Source organism: Salminus brasiliensis, chromosome 20 (assembly GCF_030463535.1).
Source record: "Salminus brasiliensis chromosome 20, fSalBra1.hap2, whole genome shotgun sequence".
Classification (NCBI taxonomy): Eukaryota; Metazoa; Chordata; class Actinopteri; order Characiformes; family Bryconidae; genus Salminus; species Salminus brasiliensis.
The window spans coordinates 5,549,426-5,570,315 of NC_132897.1; the positions used below are offsets into that span (position 1 = coordinate 5,549,426).

Here is a 20,890-nt window from a genome sequence, read left to right on the forward strand (position 1 = left end):
ATATATATATATATATATATATACACACACACACACACACACACACACATATATAGTGGTTAATTATACTCATAATGAAAACTGACTAATCAAAATTGGTTACTGAATTATTCATAGTGAATACTGAACTTATGCTAAAGACTTTGTCTACCTTTTTAGGTCCAAAAAAGAGGCCCATATTAAACAGCCATTAAGCCCAAAGTCACAAGCTGCCCTTGAGAAAGACTGTCCACACATGACAATGTCACACTGAGATGTCAGACCACCTCCTCCTAATGGACTGAGGGGATAATAAGACATTTAGACAGTATTTCTAATAGTAACTTCACACCAGCTGCATGTGCAAATGAGAAGGAAGCTGATCAGTCTGTGGTTATTAAATTCACCTGGTTTGAGACACATTATGCAGCCGCTAGAGGATTTAAAGCTGCCAGACAGATGACAGAAGTGTGTGTGTGTGTGAGCAGTGCGAGAGGTGTTACTCTGTGTGTAATGTGTGTATGGTACCTCCTGTCTTTGTTCCCACACACCAGCAGGTGTGGGGGTGCATCTCTCAGGTTGATGCAGGTGAAGTCCCCTGGCGAGTTCCCCAGATTCAACTCCGGCTGACGAGTCTCCAGACTGTACACTTTAACCTGAGAGAGAGAGAGAGAGAATTAAAGTGTTTCCATTAAAGTGGCCAGTGAGTGAAAGTACAAGTTAGATGTTTCTAATAAAGTGGTCACTGATCAGAGGCATTAGCGTAGGTGCGGACAATAAGTGGCAGCACTAAAGTACGTATTTCTAATACAGTGGCCAGTGACTGAAAGTAGGAGTTTTTTTTATAAAGTTGACAGTGTATGAAAGTACAAGGTAGGGGTTTCTAATAAATTGGTCATGAGTGGATTGATAGGGTAGGTTCAGTGTTTCCAATAAAGTGGCCAGTGAGTGGAAGTACAAGGTGTTTCTAATAAATTGGCCAGTGAGTGGATTTATCGGGTAGGTTAGGTGTTTTTAATAAATTGGCCAGTGAGTGGATGGATACGGCAGGTGTTTCTAGTAAACTGGCCAGTGAGTGGATGGAGAAGGTTGGTGTTTCTAATAAATTGGCCAGTGAGTGGATGGATACGGTAGGCGTTTCTAGTAAATTGGCCAGTGAGTGGATGGATACGGCAGGTGTTTCTAGTAAATTGGCCATTAAGTGGATGGTGAAGGTAGGTGTTTCTAGTAAACTGGCCAGTGAGTGGATGGAGAAGGTTGGTGTTTCTAATAAATTGGTCAGTGAGTGGATGGATACGGCAGGTGTTTCTAGTAAATTGGCCAGTGAGTGGATAAAGGAGGTAGGTATTTCTAATAAATTGGCCAGTGAGTGGATAAAGGAGGTAGGTGTTTCTAATGAAGTGGCCATGCCAACCTGATGCGGTCAGCTGGACTCAATGCCCACGAACTAGCCAAACTTATTCAATATGGCTGCTAAGTAATTGGTAAATTGAGGGTTGCAGCTACCGTCTAAAACACTTTGTAAGTTAAAAAAAGGAAGAGAATGGCCAAATTGGACATGAATAATTGAACCAACAGATAAAGAAATCAAACAAAAGCGAGGGAAGAGGACAGAACAGCATGATGTAAGCTTTGAGAGAGTGCCAGCTGTTTAGTGGCTTCACGATGGGCCAGACACTCTTAATTGTGCGCTGCCCTCCAGCAAGCCAAAACCTCAGACAGGAGGCAAAAATTACAGCCGACTGGATTTGGTCACAGAGAAAAGAAAAGGGAAAATCGGCTTCCTCAGCTTTGGCAGACAGAGACTGGGTGCCATAAGGTGGATCCTTTGCTAACAGGGAGAATAGAGGAAGCAATTTGTCCTTGAGAAGATAGAAGAACGTGGACAAATGGCTTAGCCAATGGGCTCACTCAGTTATTTCATTAGCGCAATAAGGAGATACAGGCAGGAAAATGTCTTTTCAGAGTGTGTGCTAATGCATATGCTAATGTTTTCTGAGACTTCCATTGTGGACTGGGCTGAAGCTCAGAAGGTCTGAAGGTCATTTTCTGAAGTCTTCTGAAGTTAGATTAGCATCATGGTAAGACGCTTCTGATCATCTGGTCATGCAGAGGACGAATCTACAACACCCAGAGAATTCAACCCTTTCCTCGTTCAGGTCCAGGTTCAGGTCCAGGTCCTCGTTCAGTCCCTCATCATCTCAAGGCTTGACTAGTGCAACTCCCTCCTGGCTGGTCTTCCTATGGGCATCATCAGTCCATTGCAGCGGATCCAAAACGTGGTGGTAGGGCTGGTCGTGGGCCAATCTACCTTGTGTATCTTGCATTCTCTACGTTGGCTTCCTGTATCATCTCCGCTTGACCCACCATCCCTCAAGACACATGGAGGACAAGCATCTAGACGGTCTTCTGTCCTTTTAAGGGAAAGTAGTGGAACAAACTTGACTTGCCCTGGGTGTCTGAAAGTCAACGAACTGATATACACTTTATGGACAAAAGTATTGGGACACCTGCTCATTCATTGTTTCTTCTGAAATCTGAATTTGATTGCATTCAGCAACAAGCGTGAAAGTGAGGTAAGAACTGTGGATGATCACCACCCCACCTATCTGCTAGCTTACCTATCGGCACCATGCCCAATGTCAGGCATGGGCTAGAGGGGTATAAAGCCCCCCCCTGGCATTAAGCTGTGGAACTGTGGAACTAGCTGTGTTCTCTGGAATGATGGTTGGTGGTGCTCCATCCAGTGGGGAGGTGGGGAGGTGATCATCCAGCCAACATCCTGACCTCACCAACGCTCTTGTCGCTGATTGCAAACAAACCCTCACAGCAATGCTCCTCCAAAATCTAGTAGAAAGCCCTTCTCCCTGGACAGTAGAGACAGTTACTCCAACAAAAGCAGGATAAGCTCTTTTTTATACCTCTGATCTCGCACTACGAGAGCCCCCTTATGGACAGCTGTACACATGCATTTGATGACAATCTGAGAGACCCAGAACCAGCATCTGCAGCGATAGAACCGTAACCATACCTGTAATATTACTCTATAGAGTTACACAGTTCTCGTAAACAGGACTGAATAGGATGTTTGCCCAGGGTTCTACAAAGCTCACCCTACCTCACAACAGTTGCTATGCTGCTCCTGTTCCTACCCAGCTCTTATCTTTATCATCATGCTTGGCTTCCATGTCTGGCAGCCTCTCTCTGGTGTAAACGGATAGAGTTTGCGATAAGCACAAATCCCAGGACGCACTGCTCTACATCTCTCACTTTCAGCACCTAAAGGTGCAATACAGCACCGCCTTTTCACCAGACAGACTGTCTGCTAAATGTGAAAGCGGCGCCTCTGGGTATGCCAGCGTGAGTTGTGCACCGCATGTGTGTGGCTTGGTGCATTTGTCTAAGTGTTCCAGGCACACAATGTGGTCCATCACACACACACACACACACACACACACACACACACACACACACACACACTCACACACTCACACACTCACACACTCACACACTCACACACTCACACACACACACTAAGCAGTTGCCCAGTTGCCTCTAGTCCAGATGAAAGCCAAAGACGATGATAACAAAAAGAAGGATGATCACTCTGGCCCCAGCTGACACACACACACACACACACACACACACACACACACACACACACACACACACACACACACACACACACACACACACACACACACGTCCTCCAGACAGGCAAGAAAACAAGCCAGCAGACACACAAAGAGAAGCAATACAAACTAAACACAATCAAACACTTTCACAAAGTCTCAAACGTAGAGTGTAGCCGAACAAACTATCAAAGACCCCCAGAAATCATCTCACCATGCAGATGATGAAGACCTTCATCATCAACCCCAATCTTCTGCTGTTACTTTTTAAATAAGTAAAGAAAACAACTGTAAATTTACATAAAACAGCTGTTTGCTAACGCCTTGAGCTCTAGGCTTATTATGAGTCAGCTTATTTTCAGCAACTACGAGAAATAATTAATTATATACGATAAATAATTCAGTATATATTATATATGATTGAATATGCACTATAAATGACTCTATATACGATAAATGATTCAGTATATCTGAGAAACGATTCCGTAAGTATTACATATGATTCAGTATCTACTATAAATGATTCATTATATACAACAAATGATTCAGTATATATTATATATGATTGAATATGCACTATAAATGACTCTATATACGATAAATGAATCAGTATATTATATATGATTCAGTACCTACTATAAATTATTAATTATATACGATAAATGATTCAGTATATATTATATATGATTGAATATGCACTATAAATGACTATATACGATAAATGATTCAGTATATTATATATGATTCAGTATCTACTATAAATTATTCATTATATACAACAAATGATTCAGTATATATTATATGATTGAATATGCACTATAAATGACTCTATATACGATAAATGATTCAGTGTATTATATATGATTCCATATCTACTATAAACTTCAAATTCAGTACATACAAGAAACAATTCAGTATCTACTATAAATGATTCAGTATATTCGAGAAACAATTCAGTATGTATTTTATATATATAAATGACTCTATGATTCAGTAACTAGTATAATGACTCTCTACCTACTATAATTATTAATGTCGACCAGAGGAAGATGGGTTTACTTTTATAGTCTTGGTTCCTTCTTAATGTTTCTTTCTCTCAAAATAAGGGAGTTTTTCTTTGCCTCTGTTGCCACTGGCTTGCTCAAAAGAGGCTCAGATCTGGACCTCTGTAAACACTGGTTGTGAACAGTGCTATATAAATAAATGTGAATTGAACTGAACTCTGTATCTATTTTAAATGATTTAGAATATAAGATAAATGATTCAGTATATTATATATGATTCAGTATCTACAATAAATGATTCAGTATCTATTATAAATTATTCTGTATTTACTATTAATGATATAAATGATTCAGTATAAACTATAAATGATTCAATAACTACAATAAATTGTTCATTAACTACTATACATTTACATTTATGGCATTTAGCTGACGCTCTTATCCAGAGCGACTTACATGGTTACTGGTATTACAGAGGCGGGCCAATGTAGTGTTAGGAGTCTTGCCCAACCACTATACATGATTATTTAAATACTATACTATATACATCACACAGTTACTACTACAAATTACTACAACAAATACTACTATTAACTAATACAATAAATCAAGTACACTAAAATATTTAGTACTTAGTAATATATAACTTCATTATTTACTATTAATGATTAAGTTTGCTAAAGTATTCTGTATCTACTATACATGACTAACTACTATAAATGAATCTGTACATACTATACATTATACAGTTACTAATTCAAGTAATGCAGCAAGTAGCTACATTTATTTATTCAGTAACTACGAAAATATTCTACCATACATGATTCAGTATCTATTATAAATGATTCAGTAACTACTATACATCAGTATGTGTCTATTATAAGTGATTTACTTTATTATAATGTTTCAGTGTCTGTTATAAATGATTCAGTGTATTCTAAACGATTCTGTATCTGCTAAATGATTCTACTTTAATCTACTTTGATCTACTTTAAATGATTTGGTATCACTATAAATGATTCAGTATATACTACAAATGACTCAGTATATACTATAAATGACTCAGTAACTAATATACATTATACATTTACTAATTTAAGTAATGCAGCAACTAGCTACACTAAATTATTTAGTATCTACTATAAAATATTCCACTATACATGATTCAGTATTTATTATAAGTGAAGGAACTACTATAAATCTATTATAAATGATTGTTGACTATAATGCTTCAGTGTCCGCAATAAGTGATTCAGTGTGTTATAAATGATTCTGTATCTGCTCTATGATTCAGTATCACGGTAAATTATTCAGTATCTACTATAAGTGATTCAGTAACTACAATAAATGGTGCATTAACTACTATATATGACTGTACATTCTATACATTACACACTGCGTTACTACTATATGTAATGCAGCAACTAGCTACACTAATTTATTCAGGAACTACTATGAATCAGTATGTATTATAAATTATTCTGTATCTAAGCAATTCTTCTCTACTTGGACTAGACAAGCTGTGTGTGTGCATCTGCACATCTGTGTCAGCAATGGGTACAACTAGTGTTCATTAGAAGGGGTGTCCACAAACATTCAGACATGTAGTGCATGTCCAGTAGGGCACTGTACACATAAAGAAAACATCTACACACGTGATCTTGGTTTCCTCAGACACCTGCTCAGTGTGGAAGGAGGTCACTTTCTGCAAATGGATGAAGAAAAGTGGCTTGTTTGTACCGAAACCGCTTCGGAATGCTAGGAGTGCCCAAACTTTTGACAGGCGCTGTGTGTGAAAGCACATTTGAAGCGTAGTGTGATGAATATTTTCATTACCAGAGGAGCGAACTCTGGATGCCTCCTTCCTTTCCTTAACAGGTTTTAATGAGGCATATGCCGGCTCGTTAAGGAACACAGAAACACCTCGGAAGCACCAGTGTGTGTGCTGGCAACCCGAACTTCCCTCTCGCAGTATGAAAACCCTGTCGACACGCGGCAGGGCCGACAGACATGACAATGACACGCAGGCAGAAACGGTGCTAATCATGAATTGGCAAAACGGAGGGATGTGGAGGAAACTGTGGAAGGGGGAGGCGAGGCGAACATGAGGTCGGGTGGTGCTGAACTCGTTACAGCAGCAGTGTGTAATGCTAATGGTGCTGGTGCTACTACTAAAGATTCCTAAAGATAGTAGACCAGTAAAACCAGTAGACAGTTCTGGTTATAAACTCATTTTCTCTATGTAGAAGAGCTTTACTGTACAGGTTCACAGGCCTAAGGTCAGAGAAGTGGGCTTGGGACCAGAAGGCTGCTGGTGCAGGAAGTGGGGGGTAGGGGCAGTGAAGGAACGGTGCTTCTCCTAACTCTATATGTTGATGACCTGCAGTTCCCTGCAGAGCGTTCTTTCAGAAATTGGTGGTGAAGGACCTGCACCTCTTGCCTGGAAGCCACGTGGGCAGTCCCTGTCGGTGGTCCCACTCTATCAGTTTCATCTTTCGTCCACAATTCTGAAGAGAAGTTCCTGTAGGCTGGGATTTCTGCCACTGCTGGTAGACCCGTATGACCGTAAGCTTTTATACACCTGCAGATTCAGCTGCTTCTTTCACACTATGGCCTTCTGCAAACCCAAGTGCAGTCACTCCTTTTAGCCAATACTCAACTGTCTCTGCTTTGCAGCCCATTTCCCCAAACACTGCACTGTACCACCTCTTCTCAATCTATGCAACCTGTCCTTCACACAGCCCCATCATCCTCATGCAGCTCCATCTGCAGGAGCCAGAAGTTACTACCACCTTAAATACGCTAGGTGACTTGTTGTTGTTGTTGCTGTTGTCTTGGCTGCTTTATTATTCAGCCACCATATATATATAAAAATATACCTGAAGACTTGCCTTTCTGCTCCTATTACAATGTTACGACCACCACTGTTCAGACCCTCGCTGTATCTCCTTTCTAATTAGACGTCTCATTACAGAGGCCTGTGAATGTTTAAGGCCGGCTGATGAAGACTCTACAGGACAGGCTAAAGTGAATACATCACTAAGGTGCTGTGAGCGGAGAGACAAAACGTGAGATGCTTACATATTCCTCCCACGACTTCGAGAAATTGCCCCGTCACTCAAATGCTGCCTCTCGGCGGCTCCAGCAGCCTCTCAGTAATGAAAGTGTGTAAATGGTGGTGGTGATGTCAGCGGAGGAGCAGTGCCAAGCTATTGTCTAATACAGAGCGACACCATCTGCACACATCCATCACACACTCATCTAATTACAATCAACAACCTCCCCTAGCTAGAATATTCTATTAGAAACCGAAAGCAAGGTTCTAAAACAAGAGAACGCAGAACCCTTTAAAACAGGGGCGACATCAACGCATCACGATATCCCGCCGAAACTGATTGCGTCCGTAAACCTGGCCCGTTTTGTGGTGTTATTGTTCCTTTTATGAGCATTGTTGGGTTTTACTGTGGTACATGTCCACTTACACTATTATTAATCTGATACTTTGTATTTCTCAGTTCTTCTATTATGCAAATGAAACAAGACGATAATAAGAAGATCTATAAAAGTCCTGGTTGCAAGGCTTAAGTGGTTTTCACTTCAATGTAGCCGGCAGGCAGCTGCAACACGGTCACTAGGGAATAACGGTAGGTGCCAGGTGTTTGGTATTGTATATCAGGTGGTTGCTATGATGTTGCTAGGTGTTTGATATTGTATATCAGGTGGTTGCTATGATGTTGCTAGGTGTTTGATATTGTATATCAGGGGGTTGCTATAGTGTTGCTAGGTGGTTGCTATGGTGTTGCTAAATGGTTGTTATGGTATCCCAGGTTTGCCATGGTCTTGCTAGGTGGATGGCATTGTATATCAGGTGGTTGCGATGATGTTGCTAGGTGTTTGATATTGTATATCAGGGGGTTGCTATAGTGTTGCTAGGTGGTTGCTATGGTGTTGCTAAATGGTTGTTATGGTATCCCAGGTTTGCCATGGTCTTGCTAGGTGGATGGCATTGTATATCAGGTGGTTGCTATAATGTTGCTAGGTGTTTGGTATTGTATATCAGGTGGTTGCTACAGTGTTGCTAGGTGGTTGCTATGGTGTTACTACATGGTTGCTATGGTATTCCAGGTTTGCCATGGTCTTGCTAGGTAGTTGGCATTGTATATCAGGTGGTTGCTATGATGTTGCTAGGTGTTTGATATTGTATATCAGGCTCCTAGGTGATTTCTATGGTGCTGCTAAGTAGTTGCTATGATGTTGGTGGATGGTTTTTATGGTATCCCCAGTGGTTGCTACAGTGTTGCTAGGTGGTTGCTATGGTGTTGCTACATGGTTGCTATGGTATTCCAGGTTTGCCATGGTCTTGCTAGGTAGTTGGCATTGTATATCAGGTGGTTGCTATGATGTTGCCAGGTGTTTGATATTGTATATCAGGCTCCTAGGTGATTTCTACGGTGTTGCTAAGTAGTTGCTATGATGTTGGTGGATGGTTTTTACGGTATCCCCAGTGGTTGCTACAGTGTTGCTAGGTGGTTGCTATGGTGTTGTTACATGGTTGTTATGGTATCCCAGGTTTGCCATGGTCTTGCTAAGTGGTTGGCATTGTATATCAGGTAGTTGCTATGATGTTGCTAGATGTCTGGTAAGGTATCCCAGGTGGATGCTACAGTGTTGCTATGTGGTTGCTATGGTGTTGCTACATGGTTGTTATCGTATCCCAGGTTCGCCACTGCACTGCAAGGTGGTTGGCATTGTATGTCAAGTAGTTGCTATGATGTTGCTAGATGGCTGTTATAGCAACATACTATAGTATATAGCATATGTTGCTATGGTGTCTGCCATAATATTGCTAGGTGGTTGGCACTGTATACCAGGTAGTTGCCATGGTGTTGCTAGATGTTTGTTAAGGTATCCCAGGTGAATGGTACAATGTTACTAGGTGGTTGCTATGATGTTGCTAGGTGATCGGCACTGTATATCAGGTGGTTTCTATGACTTTGCTAGGAGGTGCCTATGTGGTTTCTATAGTGTTGTTAGGTGATTGTTATGGCGTTGTTCCTACGATACCCTAGGTGGTTGCTTGGTGTTTGCTAGGGTGGTGATAGATGGTTGCTATAAAGTTGCTTACCGATTGCAAGTGTGTTGCCAAGGGGTTGCTGTGGTTGTTTCGGTGTTACTAGTGTATTTTTATTACCAGCAAATAAGAAGGGTGCACAAACCTGTGCACTCCATTCTTTCCAATGGGGGAAAAACCTGTTTACAGATTTTACAAGAACCGAAAGCTGAGTATATAAGCCTGAATAACGCAATCGCCGATCTGCAGTCAGAATGGAGAGTCTGGAAAAATCAGAAAGTACAAGAAGAAGATGAAGAAGAAATGAAACTTTTACAGAACCAAATTATTTGATTACCAGAATATCGGAAACACGTCACATTGTGACCAAGTTCAATACATAAGCAGTTCCAAAAAACAGACCTCTGATTGGTTGTCTGCTGTGGTCTATTCAATCACTTCCATCACCATACTTTACTTTGGTTTAAGCCACGCCCACTTCACCAGACTCTAATAGATCGTTCAAAAACCGGTATCAAATTCAGGGTATCAGCATTTTATACATATTTGTTGATGTTAAGATACCTAGAACATTAAGGATGCAACTGTAGCCAATTCAGAAACATTTACTGAACATGTGAACCCCTAAAGAACCCCTGAAGACCCCATTTCACAAGAGTGTACCAATTCCTCTGAGAGATGGGCCTGAGCTCAGAGCGATCTATCAGGTATTTGTAAAGGCTTGATCAACTCCACCAGGGCTTTTCCTTGTGAAAACTCTCCTGTGACTTTAAATGGGTTTATTTTAAGGCCCACATGCTGCACCTCAGCACCGTTAGGCTTTTTACGATGGCAGCTGTGATGACAACACTGCTTTAAGCTCGATCCTTAACCCCATGGGGACTGTTACAGGACCGGCTAGGTCTCAAACGTGCCTCCGATTTAAACTAGATAAATAAAGCTTACTGTCTCTGCTGTAGGAACTAAAAACAAACACCGGTCTCAGAGGTGAAGGACTGAGATCCACGGTTTGTGCTAATTAGGTAAGAGGTCTTTTAGGAGAGGCTATTTCTGAAAGAACCCCAAATGAATTTCGGTAGTTCATTACAGGGTGCTCTGGGAGAATGTATACAAATACTGAACACAACTAAAAAAGCTGAACATATACTATCTGTCCAAATGTTTGTGGACACCTCTTCTAATGAGCACATTCCGATATTTTAGGTTGCACCTATTGCTAAAACAGATGTGCAAATGCACACACATACAGCTCGTCTAGTCCCTGTAGAGAAACACTGCCAATAGAATAAGTAAACACGAACTATTGCCACCATTGGCCTAATGCCAGGCCCTCGGTATGAAGCTGTGGAGCCATGAAACTAGCTGTGTTCTCTGGAATGATGGATGGTGCTCCAGCCAATATTTTTGGGATGAGCTGGGGAGATGGAGATGAGGTAGGGTGGTGATCATCCAACATCCTGACCTGTTGCTAGACATAACCAAAAGAATGAGCACTGTCTCTAGACAGAAGACTTTCTACTAGATTTTGGAGGGGCATTGCGGATTTGAGGATTTGATTGCATTTAGTGACAAGAACATTAGCCAAGATGAAGACCACCCTGCCTCATCCCATCCCAAGTATTTGGAAAAAGAGCACCAGCCATCATTGCAAAGAACACAGCTGAGTGTTGGGAGGGGTGTCCACAAACATACTGACCTGTAGTGCATCATGAAACACTCGGACTACTCAGGCTCTAAATATCCTCTTGGGAAAGCATTTCTCCCTTAATCAAATGTCTGTAAACAAACCAAATTACTCACTATTCAGACTTACCTCACTAAAAATAAAAGCATTTCTATTAGATCATCTCCTCCAACTGGCAAAAACAGTGTTTTGTATAACTACACGCTCTCCCTGATGGAAAACACTAACTTTGTGGACATGATTCACCAGACGTCGCAAATGGATCACTTGGCTTGTTCGGCTGTTTTGCAATGCTGGGAACTAAATGTTCCGTATCTCAGAACGTCTGTAAACATCTGAGAGAACATTTGAAATAATCAGGGAAAACATGAGGAAGAAAAGCATTAAGCATTTCTGAGGAGCATGAAATGAACGGTCATATACAATGGCTTGCAAATGTTTAGGCAGTCCTAGAAAAAGCTTGTAGAAGCTTTTGGTAAGAGGAAGAAGGAACAAATGACTCATGGGACTTCTCTACTGCTCTACATTTAATTCATCCATGCAGCACACACACACACACACACACACACGTATACACACACTAGCCAGCATGTAGCTGTGGCACACAGGAAACCGTTTAGGGCTAGATAGGCTTAGGGATCTTTACAGATGTTCTAGTCCTGTGTGATTCTTAGGTCGTCTTACATCAACTCCACGAAGAGGTTTAGGTCGGTGTATGATCATCCTGCTATAGAAGCCATGCTCTATTCTAGGGCTGCAACAATGAATCGATAAAACCGATAATAATTGATTATTAAAAGTGTTGGCAACGAATTTCCTTATTGATTCGTTGTGTTACACGATTTATGTGTCACTTGCCTTGTCATATTCGCTTACGTCACCTAGGCTGGAAAAAAATTAATAAATAAGAGCTAGTTGAATGAAACGAGCCGGAGCGAAGGCGGAATCTTCAAAATAAGTTTAACATGAAGAAGTAAATATATTCCAGAAAATTAAACATGACTGACGCAGAAAAGAGGGTTTGGCTTAAATCCTCAAAAGCGTTGGAGTACAGTCTCTACAATATCCCGAGTTTGGTCCGTTCTGAAGTGAGGGAACGTAACGGCGCACTCACACTATGCAAACCGGTACCGGAACACGGTACATGTGTTTTTTGCTTGTTAACTGGACAATGACAGTGATAGAGTGTGTGTGTGTGTGTGTGTGTGTGTGTGTGTGTGTGTGTGTGTGTGTGTTTCTTTTATTATCAGTGTAATTCGATTAAGCAGTGTTTAAATGTGCTTTATAAAAACATGTGACTTGTATACAATGGTGGTAATTAATGATTAAGCTTCAAGTTTTAAGTATGGGTGAAGACACTACATACAAACTAAAGGCAATTCATCCTGTCTCACTCCTCATTGCACTAAATCTTCTTATCAGCAATGCATTTTTCTTTATTATTTCATTTATTTTACATTTATGAATACATTTAATTTTATTTAATTTTATAATGTAATCTATTATTATTGAATTATTGCACTTATTTGCTCTGTTATTCATGTTCTATTTTTAAATAAAGACACGGAAATGTATTTTTAATCCGATTCATCGAAAAAACAATTGACAGATTAATCGATTTTTTAAATATTCGTTAGTTGCAGCCCTACTCTTTTCTTCTTAAACCTTTTCCCGGACAGTGCGATGGTTGCCTCCAGAGTTTGCTTGCTCAACTAAATTTCACACTGTTGCAACCCTAATACATCGTTTTACTCACATTGCAGGACGTGCGATGTCATATTCTTTTTTATTATTATTATTTCATCAAATTTTTAAAGACATATCTACTAAAGGCAGACTTTATCTGCCCAGTATCGTTTATTTTACTATTATTCAATACTGAATAAACAACAATGCATTATTAATATCATGACATGTTGGAACACTGACTTGTGTGTTGAGATCTGGTGCAAATCCTTTTTTTTTTTTTATCACAATTAATATTTTTTAAATATTACTTTTTTATGTTTTCTTGGTCTTTCAGAGCTTAACTTGACCGCTACTATTCCTCCTAACCACCATTTCTTAGTTGCATTACAAAATATGGGGCACCACAGTTTTGCATGCCATCTGAGAGCCACGAGTAACAAATGTTAATTCCTTTTATGAATGTTTTAAGTTCAAGCCAGCAGTGGCCAAAATAACTGCTCAGAACTGATGGCAGAAACAGCTCAAGCTTCTAACAAACAAACATTACTCAACGCTGCCCCTAAAGGTGTTACGGCATAACAGAGAAATCAGGAGTACGGGCTCCCGAGTGGCCCTCTAAGCTCTAGAAATGATGTGGGAACAGCGACAGGCCCCATATATACACCCACCTTGTTCCCTCCGTCGTTCATACCCCAGCCACAGCTCTTCACTCCTAGGGCAGCTCTGCATGGGGTGGCATCTAGACAGGTGACCGGCTGGCCATAGACAAAGTGAAGCAGCCTGGTTCCTAGATCCTGGTCCTCCTCTTCCTCTGACTGACTTGAATCCAGAAGATAAACGCTCTCTCCGGCCCATGCTGAAACCAACGGCAAAGCCCGTTTCCCTGGGACCACCAACAATCCATCCACCTGAAAGTTAAGAAAGCTTAATTATTTGGTCATTTTACTGTCTAAACCAAGTCTTAGATTTGCACATAACATAGATTCCCCAGAAGAAACACTAGTGGTTCCTCCAAGAACCATATTTGCACTAGAGATCAGCATGAAGAACCCTTCACATGATCTAATGATGCTCTACCAGCTTAAAGGTTCTTCACTCTCACACTCTCATCTCCACTACAGACATGGATCATCAAGGAACCAAAGTGTTCCACTCAAAACACTATTCGTAGAACCCTGTAGAACCTGGTAGTGTTAATATACACTTGTTAACAGAACACACTTACAGGTTTAGGCAGGTGGATGAGGCACCTCGTCCTCCAGTAGCCTCCATCATCTGGGGAATCCACCCGCACCTCTGACCCAGACGCAGTGGCCAACACTGGGCTGTCAGTGCTCAGGTCAAGAGCACTGACCCGCTGGAGGTGCTGATAGTGATGGATGGGCTCAAGACCGGCTTCAGTGCTCCAAACATCCACACACCCTGCCAAGAACCAGGTGCATATAGACATTGGGACCTTTGGGGCCACTCACACTCTCTACAATCATGGTTCCTGGTGGAACCAAAGGTGGTTCTTCCATGGCATTGCACATCTAAAGCACCATTATTTTTTAAAACATGCTGGTTTCATGCTTCTGTGTAGACTATACTGACCCTGTAATGCCCATGTGGTTCTCAAATCAGTCCTCAGTGTCCACATTTTGCCAACAGATAAAATTAGGACCATCTAGGGGTCCCTAAGCACTAGTTTTGAGAACCACAGATCTATGTGGTATTGTGGCAAAGTCACTGGGTCACCCAGTCACACTGAGACGAATGATGTAGGGGAATGGGGGTTGTTGAGGGAATTGTTGAAGTATATGACATGCTGGACAACAAAGTGATGTGGGATAATCATCAGAAACCACAAATATTTGAAAATCTATGGTAAAAAAATGACTACCACTGATGTATGGATGGGCTGCATGGACTAGCTTGCTCACGAAACCCGAAGACACAGCCTTACAACGATCAAGGCTGCCCCTGAGAAAACTGCCACGTGCTAAAACAGCTAATTTCTGACCCTGGTAATAGGACCATAAACCTAGGATTAAGGCAAACCTTAATGGATTACCTAAGGTAAAACATGAAGCCTCTTACCATTCTCATATGCAGCAGAAGCCACAGTCTCATTGACTCGAACAAAACTGACATAAGGTGGTGGGTTGTCATCTCTTATTGTGTGGGCAGGTCTCAGGTACAAAGCACCAGAGTCCCAGTGGACAGTGTCCCATAGTCGAACATCGCCTGAGGTATACCTGCGGAGGACATACATGCTGTTGGGAATTTTGAGCCTATTGCTGCATGCAGAGCTAAACTGATCTGTGGGGAGGTTCAATAAAAGTATTACAGCAATGTTAAATCTAATGCTCAGAGGATAATGTTGAATACTAAAGAGTGTTCAGAGGATAATGTTCAACATTAGAGAGTGCTGAGTGGGTAATCTTAACTATTTTAGTGAGTAGTCTTCACTTGTAGAGAAAGTACAGAAAGTAATCACTCTTACCAAAAAGTGTTCAGAGGGTAATCCTCACCATTCGTGTATTCAGAGGATAATGTTCAGTGGTAATGAGTCATGTTCACTATTAGCAAGTGTTTAGACAATAATCTCCAACATCAGTGACTGTTCAGTGGGTAACCGCCACTACCAGCGAGTGTTCAGTGGGTAACCGCCACTACCAGCGAGTGTTCAGTGGGTAACCGCCACTACCAGCGAGTGTTCAGTGGGTAACCGCCACTACCAGCGAGTGTTCAGTGGGTAACCGCCACTACCAGCGAGTGTTCAGTGGGTAACCGCCACTACCAGCGAGTGTTCAGTGGGTAACCTCCACTATCAGCGAATGTTCAGTGGATAACCTCCACTATCAGCGAATGTTCAGTGGGTAACCTCCACTATCAGCGAGTGTTCAGTGGGTAACCTCCACTATCAGCGAGTGTTCAGTGGGTAACCTCCACTATCAGCGAGTGTTCAGTGGGTAACCTCCACTATCAGCGAGTGTTCAGTGGATAACCTCCACTATCAGCGAGTGTTCAGAGGATAACCTCCACTATCAGCGAGTGTTCAGAGGATAACCTCCACTATCAGCGAATATTCAGTGGGTAACCTCCACTATCAGCGAATGTTCAGTGGATAACCTCCACTATCAGCGAATGTTCAGTGGGTAACCTCCACTATCAGCGAATGTTCAGTGGGTAACCTCCACTATCAGCGAATGTTCAGTGGGTAACCTCCACTATCAGCGATGTTCAGTGGGTAACCTCCACTATCAGCGAGTGTTCAGTGGGTAACCTCCACTATCAGCGAGTGTTCAGTGGGTAACCTCCACTATCAGCGAATGTTCAGTGGGTAACCTCCACTATCAGCGAATGTTCAGTGGGTAACCTCCACTATCAGCGAATGTTCAGTGGGTAACCTCCACTATCAGCGAGTGTTCAGTGGGTAACCTCCACTATCAGCGAGTGTTCAGTGGGTAACCTCCACTATCAGCGAGTGTTCAGTGGGTAACCTCCACTATCAGCGAGTGTTCAGTGGATAACCTCCACTATCAGCGAGTGTTCAGAGGATAACCTCCACTATCAGCGAATGTTCAGTGGGTAACCTCCACTATCAGCGAGTGTTCAGTGGGTAACCTCCACTATCAGCGAGTGTTCAGTGGGTAACCTCCACTATCAGCGAGTGTTCAGAGGATAACCTCCACTATCAGCGAGTGTTCAGTGGTAACCTCCACTATCAGCGAGTGTTCAGTGGGTAACCGCCACTATCAGCGAGTGTTCAGTGGGTAACCGCCACTATCAGCGAGTGTTCAGTGGGTAACCGCCACTATCAGCGAGTGTTCAGTGGGTAACCTCCACTATCAGCGAGTGTTCAGTGGGTAACCTCCACTATCAGCGAGTGTTCAGAGGATAACCGCCACTATCATCGAGTGTTCAGTGGGTAATCTCCACTATCAGCGAGTGTTCAGAGGATAACCTCCACTATCAGCGAGTGTTCAGTGGTAACCTCCACTATCAGCGAGTGTTCAGAGGATAACCGCCACTATCAGCGAGTGTTCAGAGGATAACCGCCACTATCAGCGAGTGTTCAGTGGGTAACCTCCACTATCAGCGAGTGTTCAGTGGGTAACCTCCACTATCAGCGAGTGTTCAGTGGGTAACCTCCACTATCAGCGAGTGTTCAGAGGATAACCTCCACTATCAGCGAGTGTTCAGAGGATAACCTCCACTATCAGCGAGTGTTCAGTGGGTAACCGCCACTACCAGCGAGTGTTCAGAGGATAACCTCCACTCTCAGCGAGTGTTCAGTGGGTAACCGCCACTACCAGCGAGTGTTCAGTGGGTAACCTCCACTATCAGCGAGTGTTCAGTGGGTAACCGCCACTACCAGCGAGTGTTCAGTGGGTAACCGCCACTACCAGCGAGTGTTCAGTGGGTAACCGCCACTACCAGCGAGTGTTCAGTGGGTAATCTCCACTATCAGCGAGTGTTCAGAGGATAACCTCCACTATCAGCGAGTGTTCAGTGGATAACCTCCACTATCAGCGAGTGTTCAGTGGGTAACCTCCACTATCAGCGAGTGTTAAGTGGGTAACCTCCACTATCACGAGTGTTCAGTGGGTAACCTCCACTATCACGAGTGTTCAGTGGGTAACCTCCACTATCACGAGTGTTCAGAGGATAACCTCCACTATCAGCGAGTGTTCAGTGGGTAACCGCCACTACCAGCGAGTGTTCAGTGGGTAACCGCCACTACCAGCGAGTGTTCAGTGGGTAACCGCCACTACCAGCGAGTGTTCAGTGGATAACCTCCACTCTCAGCGAGTGTTCAGTGGGTAACCTCCACTCTCAGCGAGTGTTCAGTGGGTAACCTCCAGTCTCAGCGAGTGTTCAGTGGGTAACCTCCAGTCTCAGCGAGTGTTCAGTGGGTAACCTCCACTATCAGCGAGTGTTCAGTGGGTAACCTCCACTATCAGCGAGTGTTCAGTGGGTAACCACCACTACCAGCGAGTGTTCAGAGGGTAACCTCCACTACCAGCGAGTGTTCAGTGGGTAACCTCCACTACCAGCGAGTGTTCAGTGGGTAACCTCCACTACCAGCGAGTGTTCAGTGGGTAACCTCCACTACCAGCGAGTGTTCAGTGGGTAATCTCCACTATCAGCTGAACACTCGCGCAACTGGGTAACCTCCAGTCTCAGCGAGTGTTCAGTGGGTAACCTCCAGTCTCAGCGAGTGTTCAGTGGGTAACCTCCACTATCAGCGAGTGTTCAGTGGGTAACCTCCACTATCAGCGAGTGTTCAGTGGGTAACCTCCACTATCAGCGAGTGTTCAGTGGGTAATCTCCACTATCAGCGAGTGTTCAGTGGGTAACCTCCAGTCTCAGCGAGTGTTCAGTGGGTAACCTCCACTATCAGCGAGTGTTCAGTGGGTAACCTCCACTATCAGCGAGTGTTCAGTGGGTAACCTCCACTATCAGCGAGTGTTCAGTGGGTAACCACCACTACCAGCGAGTGTTCAGAGGGTAACCTCCACTACCAGCGAGTGTTCAGAGGATAACTTCCACTACCAGCGAGTGTTCAGTGGGTAACCTCCACTACCAGCGAGTGTTCAGTGGGTAACCTCCACTACCAGCGAGTGTTCAGTGGGTAATCTCCACTATCAGCTGAACACTCGCGCAACTGGGTAACCTCCAGTCTCAGCGAGTGTTCAGTGGGTAACCTCCACTATCAGCGAGTGTTCAGTGGGTAACCTCCACTATCAGCGAGTGTTCAGTGGGTAACCTCCACTATCAGCGAGTGTTCAGAGGATAACCGCCACTATCAGTGAGTGTTCAGAGGATAACCGCCACTACAGCGAGTGTTCAGTGGGTAACCGCCACTACCAGCGAGTGTTCAGTGGGTAACCTCCAGTCTCAGCGAGTGTTCAGTGGGTAACCTCCAGTCTCAGCGAGTGTTCAGTGGGTAACCTCCAGTCTCAGCGAGTGTTCAGTGGTAACCTCCACTATCAGCGAGTGTTCAGTGGTAACCTCCACTATCAGCGAGTGTTCAGTGGGTAACCTCCACTATCAGCGAGTGTTCAGTGGGTAACCTCCACTATCAGCGAGTGTTCAGAGGGTAACCTCCACTATCAGCGAGTGTTCAGTGGGTAATCTCCACTATCAGCGAGTGTTCAGTGGGTAATCTCCACTATCAGCGAGTGTTCAGTGGGTAATCTCCACTATCAGCGAGTGTTCAGTGGTAATCTCCACTATCAGCGAGTGTTCAGTGGGTAACCTCCACTATCAGCGAGTGTTCAGTGGTAACCTCCACTATCAGCGAGTGTTCAGAGGATAACCTCCACTATCAGCGAGTGTTCAGAGGATAACCTCCACTATCAGCGAGTGTTCAGTGGGTAACCTCCACTATCAGCGAGTGTTCAGTGGGTAATCTCCACTATCAGCGAGTGTTCAGTGGGTAATCTCCACTATCAGCGAGTGTTCAGTGGGTAACCTCCACTATCAGCGAGTGTTCAGTGGGTAATCTCCACTATCAGCGAGTGTTCAGAGGATAACCTCCACTATCAGCGAGTGTTCAGTGGTAACCTCCACTATCAGCGAGTGTTCAGTGGTAACCTCCCACTATCAGCGAGTGTTCAGTGGTAACCTCCACTATCAGCGAGTGTTCAGAGGATAACCTCCACTATCAGCGAGTGTTCAGAGGATAACCTCCACTATCAGCGAGTGTTCAGAGGATAACCTCCACTATCAGCGAGTGTTCAGAGGATAACCTCCACTATCACGAGTGTTCAGTGGGTAACCTCCACTATCACGAGTGTTCAGTGGGTAACCTCCGCTATCAGCGAGGGTTCAGAGGATAACCTCCGCTATCAGCGAGGGTTCAGTGGATAACCTCCGCTATCAGCGAGTGTTCAGTGGATAACCTCCGCTATCAGCGAGTGTTCAGAGGATAACCTCCGCTATCAGCGAGTGTTCAGAGGATAACCTCCGCTATCAGCGATTGTTCAGAGGATAACCTCCGCTATCAGCGAGTGTTCAGTGGATAACCTCCACTATCAGTGAATGTTCAGAGGATAACCTCCACTATCAGCGAGTGTTCAGTGGGTAACCTCCACTATCAGCGAGTGTTCAGTGGGTAATCTCCACTATCAGCGAGTGTTCAGTGGGTAATCTCCACTATCAGCGAGTGTTCAGTGGATAACCTCCACTATCAGCGAGTGTTCAGTGGATAACCTCCACTATCAGCGAGTGTTCAGTGGATAACCTCCACTATCAGCGAGTGTTCAGTGGGTAATCTCCACTATCAGCGAGTGTTCAGTGGGTAATCTCCACTATCAGCGAGTGTTCAGTGGATAACCTCCACTATCAGCGAGTGTTCAAAGGATAACCTCCACTATCAGCGAGTGTTCAGAGGGTAACCTCCACTATCAGCGAGTGTTCAGAGGATAACCTCCACTATCAGCGAGTGTTCAGAGGATAACCTCCACTATCAGCGAGTGTTCAGTGGGTAATCTCCACTATCAGCGAGTGTTCAGTGGATAACCTCCACTATCAGCGAGTGTTCAAAGGATAACCTCCACTATCAGCGAGTGTTCAGTGGGTAACCTCCACTATCAGCGAGTGTTCAAAGGATAATGATTGCTGTTAGTCTGTTCTGATGATAATGTTCACTATTATAGTGTTCAGAGCACAATGCTCAGTGACATTCTACAGGACAATCTTCACTTTAAGAGTGTTCAGAGGACACTTTTCACTATTAAAAAAGTGGGTACTGTGGCAAACTGGCTACCACTGATAATATGTAATATGTAATAATACGTAATAATAAATCATAACTCTTACCCAGCAATAACGTGTCCAA

At 43.4% G+C, this 20,890-nt stretch overlaps 1 protein-coding gene across 1 annotated transcript in view; it reads right to left on the bottom strand.

Annotated features, from left to right (window-relative positions):
* fbxw8 (F-box and WD repeat domain containing 8) overlaps positions 1-20,885 on the bottom strand; it is a gene marked incomplete at its 5' end in the record, with an annotated part of 32,971 nt that extends 12,086 nt beyond the window's left edge. Inside the window, 5 exons of the mRNA XM_072665302.1 lie at positions 508-635; positions 13,728-13,967; positions 14,285-14,481; positions 15,139-15,296; positions 20,872-20,885. Of these exons, the coding sequence (XP_072521403.1) occupies positions 508-635; positions 13,728-13,967; positions 14,285-14,481; positions 15,139-15,296; positions 20,872-20,885 (737 nt within the window). The remainder of the gene's footprint in view (positions 1-507; positions 636-13,727; positions 13,968-14,284; positions 14,482-15,138; positions 15,297-20,871) is intronic.
* Positions 20,886-20,890: the final 5 nt, after the last annotated feature.